General features: G+C 37.6%; 1 protein-coding gene across 1 annotated transcript; it reads right to left on the reverse strand.

Moving 5' to 3' along the window:
- Positions 1–409: 409 nt before the first annotated feature.
- LOC137007688 (neuropeptide FF receptor 1-like) lies at positions 410–7162 on the reverse strand. The gene is made up of 3 exons (XM_067369304.1): positions 6844–7162; positions 4379–4478; positions 410–1739 (listed from the first exon to the last, which is right to left on the reverse strand). Exons 1-3 carry the CDS (start codon positions 7148–7150, stop codon positions 959–961), a joined length of 1188 nt encoding a protein of 395 aa, XP_067225405.1. The 5' UTR covers positions 7151–7162; the 3' UTR covers positions 410–958.
- Between the last annotated feature and the right edge of the window lie 13317 nt (positions 7163–20479).

A 20479-nucleotide genomic window follows, 5' to 3' on the forward strand; every position in this document is an offset into this window, starting at 1 on the left:
ATGATAACATACTCAATTAAAATTATGGCATAGAATGTCATAATATGACAAAAACCCAAATTATGAGATTAAAACCTCAAAATAATGACATAAAAAGTAGAAATTTTGACAAATCCTCATAACTTTGGCAAATAATAATTAAACAATTATACATATAGTTAAAAAGTTAGAGTAGAAAAGTCCTTCTGATTTCTCATAATTCCATAATTTTGTTTTAATTTTGACTTTTTAATGTCATAATTTTGACTTTTATTTCATAATTTGGATTTATTACTTAATAATTTTGACATTTTAATCCCATACATTTTTAATAATCCCATTTTGTCATATATATATATATATATATATATATATATATATTATATAACAATTTTAATAATCTCATAATTCAGATTTTTTTAATCTTGTCATTTTGACTTTTTCATCTCATAATTTGGAATTTGACATTCATAATTTCAATTTGGATCTCAAAATTATGACTCAGTATGTTATCATTTTGACCAAAAAGTTGCCAAAATTATAACAAAAAAAAAACTTATTTTAATGTCAACTTTTTGTCATAATTATGATTTACTGTGTCATAATTTCAGTTCTTTGTCATAATTTAAATTTTTTTAGTCATACTCTCATAATTTTGATTTGTAATCTCATAATTCTGACTTTTTATGTCATTTTATAATAATATTATAATATAATAATATTTTTATAGTAACTTTTTATAATAATAATAATTATTAGAATTATTATTATAGTCATATTGATATATACTGTATTCAAAAATTGGACCAAACTTTGCAGCACTATAAACAAGCATAACAGACCTGGAGCTTTTTAAAACATTGACTTTTTTATCAGAAAATTTGCAATTCCATTTTTTCATGCAGCTTTGCTTTTTTTTACATTTTTTTTGCATTTGGGGTGTTGCCGGCATGTGCCGTGGAGTGTTTGAAACGCTCCTTCAGTCCAGATCCTCCAGCACCAGCTCATCCTGCTGCTGCCCGGTGCAGAAATCTCTCCTGTCGTGACCCTGAGCGTTCGTCCCGTCTCCGTCCGCAAACACACGGTTGTGTTTCCAGGTGCCGTTGCGTCGGGGCGGCGGCGGCTCCACCACACACATGCCGAACTGAAACGCCGCCTGAAATCCTCGGCGGAAGTTCTCGTTGAAGTAGCCGTAGACGATGGGGTTCACGCTGCTGTTGAAGAAGGCCAGCCAGTGGGCGAACGGGAAGATGTAGACGGCCACCAGGTCCAGCTGAGCGTTGGACAGATTCCCGTAGTCCGTCAGCATCATGAGGATCCAGAGAGGCAGCCAGGACACGGTGAACAGCAAGGCCACCATCAGCAGCATGTTGACCACCCGCAGCTTCCTGCGGAAAACCCTGCGGCTCTCGTCCTCCGCGTGCGCGTCTCGGATGGAGGCGGGCGATTTGACCAGCTTGACGGCGATGCGCGTGTACATGATGACGATGAGTGTGACCGGAGCCAGGTAGATGTGCGAGAACAGGACGGTGGTGTAGATCTTCCTCATGCTCCGGTCGGGCCAGGCCTCCCAGCAGGTGTACAGGGGGTACGTGATGTTGTCCCGGTCCACCATGAAGTGCAGGACGTCCCGGGAGACGGTCAGCGTGACGGCCGAGGGGCACATGATGGCGATGGCCAGCGCCCAGATGAAGGCGATGGTGACGATGGCCTGACGCTGCGTCAGCTTCCTCTGGAACGGATACACGATGCACCGAAACCTAGAAGAGAGGAAGAGAAGGTTATCTGAGCGGAACTTTTCCAACACGCGAGCAAAAAAATCATGTTTGGTAAATCAAATTATGACAAAAAAGTCTAATTTATGACAAAATTATGAAATAAAAAGTCAGAATTGTGAGATTAAAAAATCATGAAAAAAATTTTAAATTGGGAATTATGACAAAAAAGTGAAATTATTACATAAATTGTCATAACTATGAAATAAAAAGTCAGAATTATGAGATTAAAAATTTATCATGAGATTAAAAAAATCGGAATTATGACAAAAAAGGTAAAATTGACACACCAAGTCATAATTATGACAAAAAGAAAATGAAAATGTCTTTTTTTTCTTTTATAATTTTGACAGCTTTTTGTAAAAATTATAACATAATAAATTAAAAATATGGCGTAGAATGTCATAATAGGATGACAACCCAAATTATGAGATGAAAACCTCAAAATAATGACATAAAAAGTAGAAATTTTGACAAATTGTCATAATTATGAAATAAAAAGTCAGAATTATGAGATTAAAAATGGGAATAATGACACACCAATTCATAATTATGACACAAAAAGTTGCAATTATGATATAAAGAATTGAAATTATGACACACCAAGTCATAATTGTAACAAAAAGCTAAAAATGATATGCCTTTTTTATTTTGACTACTTTTTAGTCAAAATTATAGCATATTAAGTTATAAGTATGAGATAGATGGAATTATGACATACAATGTCATAAAAAGACAGAGAAATCCAAATTATGAGATTGAAAAGTCAAAATTGTGACACAAAAGTCAAAATTTTGACATAAATTGTTATAATTATGAGATTAAAAATCTAAATTATGAGATTAAATTGGGAATTATGACACAGAAAGTTGCAATTATGACATAAAGAACTGAAATTATGACACACCAAGTCATAATTACGGCAAAAAGTTGAAAATAAAATGTCTTTTTTTTTTTTTTTTTTACTTTTTTGTAAAAATTATAACATACTAAGTTATAATTATGAGATAATAAAATTGACATAAAAAAATTCCAAATTATGAGATGAAAAAGTCAAAATAATGACATAAGTTAAAATTTAGACATAAATTGTCAGCATTATGACATAAAAAATGGGAATTATGACAGAAAAGTAAAGAACTGAAATTATGACACACCAATTCATAATTATGACAAAAAAAAAATGAAAATGAATTTTTTTTTTTTGACTACTTTTTTGGTCAAAATTATAACATTTTAAGTTATAATTATAGATGGAATTATGACATAGAATGTCGTTATATGACAATTTTTATTTAAATTGATTGAAAAGTCAAAATTGTGACACAAAAAGTCAAAACTTTGACATAAATTGTCAAAATTATGAAGTAAAAAGTTTAAATTTATGAGATTAAAATGGGAATTATGACACAAAAAGTTGCAATTATGACATAAAGAACTAAAAATTATGCCACACCAATTATAACATACTAAGTTATAATTATTAATTATATTAATAATTATATTAAATTACATTTTTAACCCAACGGTTGGGGTTGTCCATATTTGACCCAAACAAGGGTTGAAACAACCCAGCACTTTTTATAGTGCAGAGAATTGAGATTTCCTCCTCAAAAGCGCTTAATTATCACAACCAAGTTCAGTTCCGGAAAGCGAGCGGATACACTGATTATAAACCCTGAGCTCACACCGACTCGTGGAGGCTGAGGAAGCCAGCGGATCACATTGAACCTGGCAATTTCTACCTCTGTGAACAATATGTACTAGACAGTCGGTGAACAGACTGTGGGCGATTCATGGACGTGACGTCTGAGGACGAGACCAGAGCGTGAGACTCAGTAAATTACTTTTTTTTAATTAAAAAAAAAAAAGACTGTGTCACAAAAATGTGAAATAACCATCAGATGTTTTATGTTTGTAAAGCTGTGTGTGTGTGTGTGTGTGTGTGTGTGTGTGTGTGTGTCAGGTCTGTTGCATCAAGCTCTCATCTTCTACTTTTAGACTGTTTTGACTTGCTTCATGGAAATGCTCATCTTTTGTTCTTTTCCAAACAAAGCCAGCATATATTGAACACGCCTGTCAGTGTCTAAATGCATGTTTTAATGCATACTGTGAGTCTTCGGTCACATGATGGCTGAATGTTTTTGCGTTTCACAGAAGAAAGGATTTTTTTTAAAGCTGAAGTATGTTTTGGAGTCAGCTTTTCTACTTCAAAATTTCACATTTAATTCAGTGTGTTACCTGCTGTTTGTGAAATTGACAAGCAATTTCTACACCAATTTTGAAGGCCAGTAAAGGAGGCCAGAATGACCATTTGGCCTAATTATGAAAGAAGCACATTGTGTTTTTTGGCTCTACTAGAACAGGTTGATTATTTTCCTCATATTCTCATCGTTGCAGCTCCTCTCTTCCCAGTCTGTCAGTAACACTCTGTCTCTATGAAGCCCCTCCTTCTGAAAAGCACAATGTGCTCTGATTCTGGCCAGTTGATAATACCTAATATCAAATGTACTGGTTTTGCATGTACAGGACTAGATAGCTTGCATCATTATAGCTATAGAGTTTCATCCTGAAGAGGGTGTTTGTAATCCTGTGTGAAATGCAGGCGGGTGACAGTTATTAACCTTTCCACTGCGATCGCCACCAACGTGAAGACCGACGCGGAGACTGAAGCTCCCTGGACGAGTCCACTCATTTTACAGATCACTACATCAAACGGCCAACCTGCGGCAGAAATAATGAGAGCAGGGAGAAGAGCACTTCATATACAGCTGACAGAAAACACATTTCTGCACCTCAAACCAAACAGCTGTGAGGCGAATTCATAACATTTCATTTGAAGCAACAATGTGTTTGAAAACCAGAGGAAAATGACAGGTGTGCTGTCATTTGTGAGTGAAAAACAACTCTTCCCATGATGCTTATTCACAAGTGGGATCAAAACGATAAAACTGACCATAAATCATTGATTTTAAGTATAAAACTCTCACTATGGTGAGAGATTCACTTTATAGTGGTGCAGTTCTTTTGGTGAGATTTCTGTTTACATGGTAATGCTAACTTCCATAATTGGTGGAGCTTGGGATTATGGGTAGTGTAGTTCTCCACTGGTAATTCCACTGATAAACCGTTTTGAAATCTCATTGGCTTGCAAATATAATTGCTAAGGTACTCACAGCTCATGGTAAGTTTTGCATTTTATATAATTCTTAAAAATCAGTACTTAAGTTTATGGAAGCTTGTTTCCGGCATGAAATAAGATATAAAAAAGGTAATTGTGACTTTTTATCTCACAATTCTGACTTTTTTTCTCAGAATTGTGTTATATAAAGTCATAATTGTGTGATATTAAAGTCGGAATTGCGAGTTATAAAGTCGGAATTGCGAGTTATAGAGTCATAATTGCGAGTTATAGAGTCGTATTTGCGAATTATAGTCGTAATTGCGAGTTATAAAGTCGGAATTGCGAATTATAGTCGGAATTGCGAGTTATAGAGTCGGAATTGTGAGTTATAAAGTCGGAATTGCGAATTATAGTCGGAATTGCGAGTTATAGAGTTGTAATTGCGAGTTATAGAGTCGTAATTGCGAGTTATAGAGTCGGAATTGCGAATTATAGAGTCGTAATTGCGAGTTATAGAGTTGGAATTGCGAGTTATAGAATCGGAATTGCGAGTTATAAAGTCGGAATTGCGAGTTATAGTCGGAATTGCGAGTTATAGTCGAAATTGCGTGTTATAAAGTCAGAATTGCGAGTTATAAAGTCAGAATTGTGAGTTATAAAGTCGGAATTGCGAGTTATAGTCGGAATTGCGAGTTATAGAGTCGGAATTGCGAGTTATAGAGTCGGAATTGCGAGTTATAGTCGGAATTGCGAGTTATAGAGTCGGAATTGCGAGTTATAGAGTCGGAATTGCGAGTTATAGAGTCGGAATTGCGAGTTATAGAGTCGGAATTGCGAGTTATAGAGTCGGAATTGCGAGTTATAGAGTCGGAATTGCGAGTTATAAATTCAGTTCTGAGAAAACAAGTAAGAATTCTTAGAAACAGTTTATATCTTGTAATTCTGACTTTCTAAGATGCAATTGTGTTTGTATCTTGCAAAAAGTCAGAATTGTGAGGGGGAAAAAAAAAATCGCAATTTATTTTCTATTTAGTTGTGGAAACAAGCTTCCATATAAGGGTTTACATACTTTACCTGTTAAAAATCAAAACCATTAAAATAATTAATGAATGTTGTTTTTTTAAATATCCATTTTATCTGGCATTAGTTTTGACAGCAGCCACAATTTGACATGAATTTTCCTCAATTACAAGAGTTTCAAAATTGTTCCTGCATTTAAATATGAAGTAATTCTCTATTAAATTTGACATGACTACATGTTTCCTTTGTGTCTGACAGAGTTGACACATTGATTTACAGCAAGAAAACAGACATTTTGTGTGTAAACTTGAAGAAGCAGGAGGCAGTGCCAAAAATAATCAAATTCGTCATTACATGTTAAATATTAATCAAATGAATTAGATTTTAATGATCTACTGCGGCTCACTAATTGTGATATTTGTGTTTAAATCACAGCAAGTCAACAAAATCAGATGGCATACGGTTGCTTTACACAACACATGGTCTGTATGCAAATTATGAACAACAAAGGACTTAATCTGAGTCAACAGTATGTAATTATGACATCATGCATACAATGTAAATCTTGTTTACATTTGCTGAGCGGCTGAAGTGACTCATTTCCTGCTGTTGACACCGTCTGCATTAAGAGCACAAACACACACTGTACTATGAACTGCTTTAAAAGCCTTGCATTACATTTCTTGTTTTTTTCTTCCTTTTCTTTGCTTCAGCCTGACAGTAATGACTGCATGAAAGCACAGAAGTTCATTATACAACAGTCATCCAAATCACGCACAGGTGCAAGCTGCTGCTACCTGCTCTGACTATTGTATTCATTCACCCCTCGCACTTTGCGATAAATGACTGATATGTACTGAAAAGACTCAATAACACATATGCATATGTGTTTTTTTGCCGAGTTTCATAATTGATCCATCAGGCTCATATAGTAACATAATTTACCTGTGATCAGATTGTCCACCAGCGTGATGGGAAGGCATAAGATGCCCACTAACAGGTCGCTGATGGCCAGGTTGAGTATGAAGATGTTGGTGACGGTTCTCATCTGCCTGTTTTTCAGCACGATGAAGCACACCAGGATGTTTCCCACCATGCACAGCGAGAAGATGAGCACATAGGCCAGGATGAAGACGGTGGCCACCACGAGCGAGTGCTGGTAGTACGGTAAGAGCGTGATGTTCCTGCTGTCGTTGAAGAGCGAGGTGTGGTTAACGCTGATGTTCTCGGTGTAAAGGACGTCGAGATCCATTGCTGAGAGAGTTTCTGAATCTAAGGCAGAAAACAGACGTTTGCTCAGATTGACTCATGCAGAAAATGACTGGATGATTCACTGCTGAAAACATTCTAAAATCAAGATGCATTTACTCGAGATGCAAAATGACAGATAAAAAGTCATGAAAATTAAACAAAAATATCTGCCATTGGGGTCAGAAAAATAAACTTTTCTCTTTGAATCAAGTATTTTTCTGATCCATTAGCAGATATATGTTCTTGTTTTAAGCAATTTAGAAAATCGTTTTCTTTGTACAATTTGCAATAATAACATAACTTTTATATTTAAAATATTTATTGAGATTACATATATAAAAAATAATTGTTTTAATTCATTGATGCATTAAGCACAAATGGATGAATACATTTATATTGATTATTTACTAATGTATATAATACAGTGCATTAAGCACAAACAGATGAATAAATAACTGAAAATGTATTCATTGATTATATATTTAGTGCTGTCAAATGATTAATCACATCCAAAACAAAAGTTTGTTTACATAATATATGTGTGTACTGTGTATATTTATTATGTTTATATAAATACACACACATGCATGTATCTATTTAACAAAAATATATTTATTTATAAAATATTTATATTTATATTTAATCTAAATTATATCTAAATATATAAAATACATTTATATATTAAATGTAAAATAAAAATAAATTTAAAATTATAATAATATATAAAAATAAATTTATATATATATATATATATATATATATATATATATATATATATATATATATATATATATATATATATACATACATAAAAACATATTTTTTTTTAATATTTTATATGTAATACAGTTTTTCAATTTATTTATGCATTAAGCACAAACGGATAAATATTTCTATATAATATATAATATATATAGAATTTACCAGCTTACTTTAAAGATTATCTGATTCAAATATGAGAAAGATTTGAGAAGTTTTTACGAAAACTCAAAATGGTAGTGCATGGTAGGCATATTAGCAACACTAAGGTCATTTAAGGTTCGATTCACAGGAAGTGCATGAACTGAAAAAAAAAAACAAAACAATGTGTAGCTTGAATGCAATGTAAGTTGTTTATATAAAAGCACCTGCCAAATGTTACTGTAAATATTTTGCACTCAAATACTGTGCTAATCCTGACTGCGAAGCAGAGTTTTGGCGTGTAATAGTGTTTGAGCTGAACTAAGCTGAATTTGAGCGTTTTCTGACAGGGAATGTAGCTGTATCTGAGATAAACAGGTCTAAACTTCGACCTGCTGCATGTCAGCATCTCCTGGGTCTCTTAGTTGCAGCATGAATGAAATCTACTTCCCACAGCGAGCACACGGGCATCAGTGCTCCCAAAATGACTTTAACTGCTAGAAATAAGTGACGGTGAGTGCTCTGTGTGTCGTCTATTTAGTGATAATCAGAGAGCGATCTGTCTCGCCCCTGCAGCGGGTATTTCAGCCTCACCTGAGCGGGCGACTGCAGAGATTCTTCGTATGCGCTAAAAACAGCTGCATGCTTAGGTTATGTGAGCCAAACTTTTTCATGTTGTTGATTTGAGTCTTGATGCGGCAGACAGACGATAACTGGAGAGGGACACCACACCGTTTCAGTTTGACACGACACCGTTGCTGGAAATAACAGATCACTGTCACCAGTGCCGGCAGGCGGGTTAATTTGGCGCCTCTGTGTCAATCAATATTGCACTCGTACTCATTTAATTATTCATTGTCATGGGAACCATCAAAGTGTCTCACCTATTGCTTCTTGATACATGTTTAGCTCTGTTGCTGGAGGAGACGCTCTTCTCTGCATCTGCTAATCCTGCTAAAAGTGCCTGTGAAGTTTCAGCTCAAAATCCCCCACAGATCATTTATTATAGCTTGTCAAATTTGCCCCTATTTGGGTGTGAGCAAAAACACGCCGTTTTTGTGTGTGTCCCTTTAAATGCAAATGAGCTGCTGCTCCCGCCCCCTTTCCAGAAGAGGGCGGAGCTTTAACAGCTCAACAACAACAAAGCTGGAGAATCTCACGCAGACAAAATGAGGATTTTGGTTCAGCCTTACATTGTTCAAACCGGAGTCGACACTGATGGAGAGACTCAGGAACTTTTAGACGTTTCTGAATGGTTAGTGGATAAATTGATGTAGTTGCTGTGGAGTTGATTCAACTCATCCACTAGCATGTGCCGTCATGTTCATCTTTTGTGTTGAATTGACCCTCGTTTGTGAAGCAGTCCGGCGTAAAATGACGGCATGACAAAAACACTCTACTACAACAACTCTTCCTCTTCTCTAAAGCAGACCAACATGGCCCCGCCCCCTTTGTTGTGTGTTCTTAGAGGCGGGATTTATGTAAATTTGGGGGTTTGTGATGTCACCAACCCAGGAAGAAGCTTGTTGTAGTCCGTAAAATGTGAAAATATCTCCCTTTGCATTGAACTTTGAGTGTCGTAACTTTGCAAATGTTCAAACAGCAACATTACACACTAACTCATAATCAAGGACCCCCTTCACACTTTTATCTTCATAGCTCTTCCCCCAAATTCACTAACATGCTATACAACACAGGGACCTCCCCCCTCATGAGAGGCCACGCCCCTTACTGCTGATTGGCTACAAGTGTGTTGTGGCGTTCAGATCAACAGCGTTTCTCAGAAATCACTTACTGCACCTTTAATGATAGTGGTTCTCTGTTCATTTCATCAGACTTCATCTGCATCAAACTCACCTGATGCACTTATTCATGTTTTATGGATCATGTGGATGAAAATAACAAAAATTCCAAAATGCCTCCTAAACTGCCCAGAGTAGTTGAATAATATTCCAGTCAGGTGATTAATCTGACCAGAGCAAATGATGTCCAGTGGTGTCTGAGATTAAACGTTTAACACTTGCAGCTCTTTCACTGTTGTTGGCTTTGTGAAGTTCTCTGTGCTCAGTTTTTGTGATCCTAATGGTGAATATTGAGGTTTGCTGTCACTTTTCTGCAGTCGTTCTGTGTTATTTGGACACGATCCTTCTTAGTGTTTGACTCATTAACCTTTATTCTCCTTCGCTGATGAAGTCTCGCCATGCTTTGTGTTCACAGTCGTTCTTAAAACACAGTTATTGGGCAGATGCACTTATTTATGAATGTATTTTTTTTAAATCAAAATTTTTTTTGACCGTCTGAATGAAACGTTCTTTCAGACTGCAGTGAATACAAGCAATTTTGTGAGATGATATGAGATAAATCATGTGAATGCGCATGCCGGTATCACACTTATTTATAAAAGTGAATACAAATTAAGTCATAAAATAGCTTTTCCACTGAAATACTGCAGAACGCTGCACTCTGACCATCTGAAGGTTTGTGAGGTATCATGTAATTTCATCTGGTGTTATTTTACCAACATAATTCATCATATTTCTTTTAATTATTCAAGTCTCAATTTAATGGGTAACTGGGATTTATTTTTCCCTCACACTTTTGGGTGGATGACATGCAGTGTAATGCAGTATTTGATACTATAACTTAAAACTTGATTAAAATTATATTTTCTTTTTCTTTATGAGCTCATATTGAGATAACATTGAATATTTATACTTCATGTGTCAAACTACAATATGCAATAAAGTGAAAACTTAAATCTTGCACTTTCCCTTATACATTATGCATGATTTTTACCTTACAATATTGATGCTGAATAGCAGAATTCCTGGACATATGCTGTAATACCTGCGGGCAGCAGTGACATCTGTAACATCATTGTTCAAAGTGTCCAGAAACATCATGACAGGTTTGAGAGCATCTGAACCTCCTGCTCTTAATATATAACAGGGTTACTGTCCTATAATGACAATGTGTTTTACCCCTAAAGGCCAAACGTATATAATAATAGTAATCCAGATAAATTAATTTAGCATACATTGCATTTAATCATGTTTTGCATGCATTATGGATTTAAACATTAATAGTCTATGAATATTGCATAATACTGCTTATAATTATTATAATGTTGATATCAAATCATTTTAGTTTACAGTGTGATTTTCACACACTGTCTTTTAGCTGTACAGAAATTAGATGTGATATAATGAAAAAGTTCTTACCTTGTAAACTGTGCAGATCCTGCATCTGTCCTGCTGACGGACACTGTTGATATGAGACACATCAGCACTGAATCCCAGCACTCATTAATTGCCTATCACATGATAATTAGTTCCCAGGCAGGTGGAAAGTGCTGAAATAACACTGATCAAATGAGGATACTTTCACATATGAAAGATGAAACACATTCCTGCTCGGATATATGAACCGCACTGCAGACGACTGACAGACAGAAAGAGAGAGAGAGAGGGAGAGTCTGTGTGAGAGCGTATGTAAATAGAGAGAGAGAGAGAGAGAGCCAATCAGTAACTGTGTAACTTCTCAAACAGGCTAAATGTTCTTACTCTTTCTAAATATTTTAAAAGTAGACATTTTACTTGCATTTAATGTGCTTTCTATGTATATACAATTACTTTTCTTTCTATTGATGCAGACATCTGATAAATATATATATCTCAGCAGTCTATCAGTGCTTGTCAAAATGATTGAAACGGCCAATCAAATCAAAGTGGGCGGCGTTTACGCTCTCTTTTGGCTTTCTACACAATCTTTGGCTTTCATCAATCTATCGCTTAATGCTGTTGCGGAGAGTCTATTCTTTCCAGCGAAATCACAAAACAAAATGCAAACAAACATGATATACAAATCTTGATATATCTTGATGAACATCTTTGATTTTAATGAGGAAAAAAACCTATACAAGGGCGGATTAGAACCCAGAAACTTTGACACGATTAACAAAAGTTCTACCGCCAGACCACCTGGGAATTCAAATGATATTAGTGGATCTATGTATTTATTCACTAACGTGAAGAATCTTGAGACTAACAATAAATTGTATTACAGATATAGTAAAAGTACATGTATGCATATTTGAATGTACAAACCCGATTCCAAAAAAAGGGGCACTGTACAAATTGTGAATAAAAAAGGAATGCAATAATTTACAAATCTCATAAATATGTATTTTATTCACAATAGCATATAGATAACATATCAGATGTTGAAAGTGAGACATTTTGAAATGTCATGCCAAATATTGGCTCATTTTAGATTTTGTGAGAGCTACACATTCCAGAAAAGTTGGGACAGGTAGCAATAAGAGGCTGGAAAAGTTAAATGTGCATATAAGGAACAGCTGGAGGACCAATTTGCAACTTATTAGGTCAATTGGCAACATGATTGGGTATAAAAAGAGCCTCTCAGAGTGGCAGTGTCTCTCAGAAGTCAAGATGGGCAGAGGATCACCAATTCCCCCAATGCTGCGGCCAAAAATAGTGGAGCAATATCAGAAAAGAGCTTCTTAGAGAAAAATTGCAAAGAGTTTGAAGTTATCATCATCTACAGTGCATAATATCATCCAAAGATTCAGAGAATCTGGAACAATCTCTGTGCGTAAGGGTCAAGGCCGGAAAACCATACTGGATGCCCGTGATCTTCGGGCCCTTAGACGGCACTGCATCACATACAGGAATGCTACTGTAATGGAAATCACAACATGGGCTCAGGAATACTTCCAGAAAACATTGTCAGTGAACACAATCCACCGTGCCATTCGCCGTTGCCGGCTAAAACTCTATAAGTTAAAAAAGAAGCCATATCTAAACATGATCCAGAAGCGCAGGCGTTTTCTCTGGGCCAAGGCTCATTTAAAATGGACTGTGGCAAAGTGGAAAACTGTTCTGTGGTCAGACGAATCAAAATTTGAAGTTCTTTTTGGAAAACTGGGACGCCATGTCATCCGGACTAAAGAGGACAAGGACAACCCAAGTTATTATCAGCGCTCAGTTCAGAAGCCTGCATCTCTGATGGTATGGGGTGGCATGAGTGCGTGTGGCATGAGCAGCTTACACATCTGGAAAGGCACCATCAATGCTGAAAGGTATATCCAAGTTCTAGAACAACATATGCTCCCATCCAGACGTCGTCTCTTTCAGGGAAGACCTTGCATTTTCCAACATGACAATGCCAGACCACATACTGCATCAATTACAACATCATGGCTGCGTAGAAGAAGGATCCGGGTACTGAAATGGCCAGCTTGCAGTCCAGATCTTTCACCCACAGAAAACATTTGGCGCATCATAAAGAGGAAGATGCGACAAAGAAGACCTAAGACAGTTGAGCAACTAGAAGCCTGTATTAGACAAGAATGGGACAACATTCCTATTCCTAAACTTGAGCAACTTGTCTCCTCAGTCCCCAGACGTTTGCAGACTGTTATAAAAAGAAGAGGGGATGCCACACAGTGCTAAACATGGCCTTGTCCCAACTTTTTTGAGATGTGTTGATGCCATGAAATTTAAAATCAACTTATTTTTCCCTTAAAATGATACATTTTCTCAGTTTAAACATTTGATATGTCATCAATGTTGTATTCTGAATAAAATATTGACATTTGAAACTTCCACATCATTGCATTCTGTTTTTATTCACAATTGGTACAGTGTCCCAACTTTTTTGGAATCGGGTTTGCAAATTAATGCATATAATATTTGCAAATTGTTCCAAAATTACTAGAATTAGACCTAGAATTTCTTTCACTGTTCTGTTTATTTATGCTTTATAAAAATAAAACATCTGGTAGGGGGGGGGGGGGGGGTAGGGGGTGCAAATACAAATAAGTATATATTATAAAAGTTATAAAAATAAATATAGCTGTTATAGCAATTATCGGGGTTATTTAGCAAGCCTGTAATCATCTCAATCATAGATGCAAAACCATTTACAGCAAATACAGGTACTTTATCATAGGAAATATGTTTCTTAAAGCTTTTTAACAGTTATCTAGGTTGAGCCAAAAACCTAGGACTAGTTCGCCAAAGTTGTTTTTTTTAAATAATCTCCAATATTTAACGAACAGTTCGATAGACAGTGGCAGTCCTAGAGGCAAAGTTGCTCAGAATGAGAAGTTCTACCATGTGATACGAATATTGTGGGGATGTGCCAAAAATTGCATGATACACAATTCTTTACGCATGTGAAAAACAATTTTCCATGTTATAGCGCCACCAAGTGGCCAGGTGCCATGTCCTTTTTCATGCAACCACAGAATGAGCTCTTACATAGGTGTGCCAAATTTGATGAAAATATCTCGTTCCATTCACGAGTTATAGCTATTTTAGTAACCTTTGAAGGTTTGGCGGCCCTTAGGGACCAAAATTAAACTTTTTTTGATAATTATTGACAACTCCAGAGAATCTCGCTGCACTGATTTGGTTCTGATCAGGTCATAAACCTAGGACTTGTTCGCAACAGTAGGTTTTACGAAAAAAATCAAAATAACCAAAAATTTCATACTTTTCATTGCTGTAGCGCCCCCATCAGGCCGATCAGGGCGAGCCTTGGTGACGTTGTGAGTATAACCAGCCCTCAAAGTTTCAAGTGTCTACGACTTACTTTTATGGCAGAATGCTGATCGTTGGGAATTATATATATATATATATATATATATATGTATGTTCAGGTTCATCTGTCTCATTAACATTGTTAATGTTCAATGATTAATTAAAATCCACGTTCTAAAGCTGTCTCAATACATCGGCTGCTCTTCTGTTGTTCCAGTCATCTCAGATCATCTTTCCATCACATTTATTTCTGCTCTCAGTTGTTCACTCTTCCATGTGCAGTCGCTGTGAAATTGTTCTTTACGGTTTAGTTTGAGTCTTTCCTTATGCATCACAATGAATCAGGATGAATGATGCTTCTCACTCTGACAGAATCCATAGTCGTGCCGGTCTCCGGAGACACGGGCATATCGGCACAAACAAACCGCATGGTGGCTGCAGAGCTGCAGGAACAGCCTCAGACCTTTTCTGTTTCATGAGATTGTTTCCCTCTTGTTTTCATATATAAAACACTAGACCTGTGGAGTGCCATCAAGTTTCAGCAGCTTTTGTCTGAATCAGTGTGATTTCTGTTCAAATAATGAGCCTCAAACAGCCAGAGTCTGAATATCCAACCAGGAAAGTCAAATATTTAGTGGGGAATATAAAATTAAATGAGGGCAGGTGGATAAACAGAGGCAAATGCCACAGAGACTTCAATCAGAGAAATATGTGTTTAAGTGATGATGACTAGGAGCAATTACAGTGAAAATAAACATAATTTCTTTCAAGGAATCATACATGATGTTAGTTTGTGCACAACAATGAACAACAGCGGTAATTAACTAGCGTGCATCTCGGATGACTCGACATCTTGAAATGACTTTTGACTTTTTGTGCCAACAAACTGAGTGCTGAACCAGCGACGTCTCAAACAAATGAGACACATCATCATTCAAATCATAACATATTCTGGAATTTCAGGATGTTTGCTGAACGTAAAACATGCATAGGTTTCGTCAATGGTTAAATCTTTCACCACATGTGGAAGCGGCACGCTTATTTTGGTGTTTGTGAGAGGCGTATCAGGAGCCGAGCAGAAGTGCATTTGTGGTGAGTTTCACATTAAGTCAGCAGAAAATATGATGCAAATGTGCTGGAAAACTATTCATCTGCAGTATGTTTTGCAGCATATCCTATTATGAAGGAACATAAAACAATGGAGTGAATAAAGTAGCATATTTGTAGTTATTTGTCATTGTAAATAAGTGCATGCAAATTGGCTTTAAAGTGCTTTATTGCACTCTAAACAGCATCCCATCAAATTATTTTCATATTCTTTAGATTCTATACAAGCTTCTTTCCAAGTAAATATTTATTTGGATCTAACATAAATCATGTTTGTACATATTGCTATGAAGGGAGTGTCAACCTCTCTGTTTAAATGGGAATTTGTGGGAATTCACAGAGAGAAAATGTGCATTGTATTACAAATCATGTACTCGCTGTTCAGAGCCCATTATATTAGAAATATCAAACATGCTTGACTCTCGTGAACAATAGCTGCAATCAACCCGACTTCCCATAATCAACAGAATTTAATCCTGTTAAGCCTGACATATGAGATCAAATTATACTTTGAAATGGAACATTTTATTGAACATAGACAAAATGTAAATGTTTTTTGAAATCAAAGACCTTAAAACAATTAGACGAAAAGCAAAACAGGCAGATGGAGCATTAGAATAATTGTTTTAGAAATTCATGAACTGGGAAGCTGGTTTCTTAGAGAACATTGTTTGCTTGTTTAAAATGCATCGTCAATGGCTCTTTAAAAGATCTGATGAATAATTGGCCCTTTGGAACTTGGAACCATCTTGAATAAGGAAAAATCAATGTGGCCTTTGAAACATAAAGGACTGGACCCTCTTTGTTAACCTGATGTCTGATCGTCCTGATATTGGGTGACGCACAAACACTAGACTGTCCTGGGGGGATGATTACAATCTGTCTGATTTTGCCAAGTGTTGCAGGATCAGCCGCATTCGTTGGTGCTGGAGCAAACATTTCAGTGAAACAAACACAGTTCGAAGCCAAACCCCAAATCCCAGACCTGACCATTAACTACGGCTGCACTCTGAGGATTATGACCGGGTGATAAGAATGTTTTTCAAATACATATAGAAGATGTAGAAGAACAGACGGACAGACAAATGGGTAGATAGATGGATGGACAGACAGATGGATGATGGATGGATGATGGACTGACAAACGGATGGATGGATGGATGGATGGATGGAAGAACGGATGGACGGTCAGACAAATGAATAGATGGATGGATGGAAGAACAAATGGACAGACAAATGGGTAGATAGATGGATGGATTTATAGACAGACGGACGGACAGACAAAGATGGATGGATGGATGGATGATGGATGGATGGAGGGATGGACAATGGACAGACAGAAAGATGGACAGACAAATGGGTAGATGGATGGATGGACAAATGGACAGACGGACGGACAGACAAAGATGGATGGATGGATGGATGGATGGATGGAGGGATGGACAGACAGAAAGATGGAGGGATGGATGGATGGACGGACGGACGAATTGATGGATGGACGGACAGATGGATGGATGATGGAAGAACAGATGGACAGGCAAATGGGTAGATGGTTGGATGAACAGACAAAGATGGATGATGGATAGATGGACAGACAGACAGAAAGATGGATGGATGGACGGACAGATGGACGGACATATGGACAGATGGACGGATGGATGGATAGATGATGGAAGAACAGACGGACAGACAAATGAGTAGATGGATGGATGGACGGACAAACAGATGGATAGATGGATGGATGGATGAATGGATGGACAGACAAATGGACGGACGGACTGACTGACAGACGAACGGATGGATGGATGGATGGATGGACAGACGGATGGGTAGATGGTTTGATAAAAAAACAAAGATGGATGGATGATGGATGGATGGACAGATGGATGGATAGATGATGGAAGAACAGACGGACAGACAAATGAGTAGATGGATGGATGGATGGATGGATGGATGGATGGACGGACGGACAAACAGATGGATAGATGGATGGATGGATGAATGGATGGATGGACAGACAAATGGACGGACGGACTGACTGACAGACGAACGGATGGATGGATGGACAGACAGAAAGATGGAGGGATGGATGGATGGATGGACGGACGGACGAATTGATGGATGGACGGACAGATGGATGGATAATGGAAGAACAGATGGACAGGCAAATGGGTAGATGGTTGGATGAACAGACAAAGATGGATGATGGATAGATGGACAGACAGACAGAAAGATGGATGGATGGACGGATGGATGGATAGATGATGGAAGAACAGACGGACAGACAAATGAGTAGATGGATAGATGGACGGACAAACAGATGGATAGATGGATGGATGGATGAATGGATGGACAGACAAATGGACGGACGGACTGACTGACAGACGAACGGATGGATGGATGGATGGACAGACGGATGGGTAGATGGTTTGATAAAAAAACAAAGATGGATGGATGATGGATGGATGGACAGATGGATGGATAGATGATGGAAGAACAGACGGACAGACAAATGAGTAGATGGATGGATGGATGGATGGATGGATGGATGGACGGACAAACAGATGGATAGATGGATGGATGGATGAATGGATGGATGGACAGACAAATGGACGGACGGACTGACTGACAGACGAACGGATGGATGGATGGACAGACAGAAAGATGGAGGGATGGATGGATGGATGGATGGACGGACGGACGAATTGATGGATGGACGGACAGATGGATGGATAATGGAAGAACAGATGGACAGGCAAATGGGTAGATGGTTGGATGAACAGACAAAGATGGATGATGGATAGATGGACAGACAGACAGAAAGATGGATGGATGGACGGATGGATGGATAGATGATGGAAGAACAGACGGACAGACAAATGAGTAGATGGATGGATGGACGGACAAACAGATGGATGGATGGATGGATGAATGGATGGACAGACAAATGGACGGACGGACTGACTGACAGACGAACGGATGGATGGATGGATGGACAGACGGATGGGTAGATGGTTTGATAAAAAAACAAAGATGGATGGATGATGGATGGATGGACAGATGGATGGATAGATGATGGAAGAACAGACGGACAGACAAATGAGTAGATGGATGGATGGATGGATGGATGGACGGACAAACAGATGGATAGATGGATGGATGGATGAATGGATGGATGGACAGACAAATGGACGGACGGACTGACTGACAGACGAACGGATGGATGGATGGATGGATGAATGGATGGACAGACAAATGGACGGACGGACTGACTGACAGACGAACGGATGGATGGATGGACAGACGGATGGGTAGATGGTTTGATAAAAAAACAAAGATGGATGGATGATGGATGGATGGACAGATGGATGGATAGATGATGGAAGAACAGACGGACAGACAAATGAGTAGATGGATGGATGGATGGATGGATGGATGGATGGATGGATGGATGGATGGATGGATGGATGGATGGATGGACGGACAAACATATGGATAGATGGATGGATGGATGAATGGATGGATGGACAGACAAATGGACGGACGGACTGACTGACAGACGAACGGATGGATGGATGGACAGACGGATGGATGAATGAATGGATGGACGGACGGACAGAGACAAATGGATGGATGGATTGATGGATAGATGGATGGACAATGGATAGAAAGATGGATGAATGGATGGACAGACGGACGGATGGATGGAAGAATGAATGGATGGACAGACAAAAGGATGGATGGATGGGTGGAAGAACAGAAGGACAGACAGGTAGATTTAATTTGTTGTTTACTCGTATTATTGACAGAGCAGATTAATAAACATCTCAGCTGCTTTAGTAAATCTCTGGTCCGAAGGCTCGAGGTTCTCTCAGTCTCACAGGTGCTTTAGTTTGAGTCTCTCCAGTAATCTCAGATAACAATCTCTTATGTCTTTGTGCTTGAGACCGTTTCTCCAGGCATTTTCACTTGAGCAGATTAAAATATTCTGCTATTACCTATATTATTATTACCTCCGTTTCTCCTTTTGCACTCTCTTACATTTAAAGCTCTAATGTAACGCACTGAGAATCAGAAACTTCAGAAGGTTAATTCTCGGTGTGAGTTGATGTATTTATATTCAGTGCGGCTCCGCTGAGGACGAGAAGCACAGGTGCTCCATCATGTACTCGATCAAGAGCTCCATGACTCGGTGAGGCAGAAAAAAAGCGTATTGCGATAAGATAAACACCTTATTTTGCAGCTGATGCTTCAACATCAATGTGACACTATTTTTAGGTCCTGATCCGAACTGTCACTATGAGATGAAATGTATATATTTTTTGAATCTATCCTTTTAAAGGTAGTTAAATAGCTACATATGTCTGTTCAATGTGCTCTTTTATTAACTGCTCCTGTAGCCTGATGCACCTACTGTGTTCTTGAATATTGCTCAAAAACATATGCAAAATTAATGTAGTTAATATTAATGTAACTTTCATAAATAATAAAGACACATGGATACATTTTGTGAATGTTGCCACTGAGACAAACTGTGTCCGAAGCAGCGAACAGAGCAGAATCTCAGATACAACATGAACACAGCATTAAATATTCATAGAAAATATAATGGCGTTATGGGGTATTTACTTTTTGAGTTTATATTAGAATGTGTGTACAATTAACCATCACAGATGGAGACAAAATGAAGCAGCACGCGTTCAACTGTTCAACACACCTACACTAAAACAAAAGCAAAAGTCGTTCGCACAGTTTAAT

Source organism: Chanodichthys erythropterus, chromosome 19 (assembly GCF_024489055.1).
Source record: "Chanodichthys erythropterus isolate Z2021 chromosome 19, ASM2448905v1, whole genome shotgun sequence".
Classification (NCBI taxonomy): domain Eukaryota; kingdom Metazoa; phylum Chordata; class Actinopteri; order Cypriniformes; family Xenocyprididae; genus Chanodichthys; species Chanodichthys erythropterus.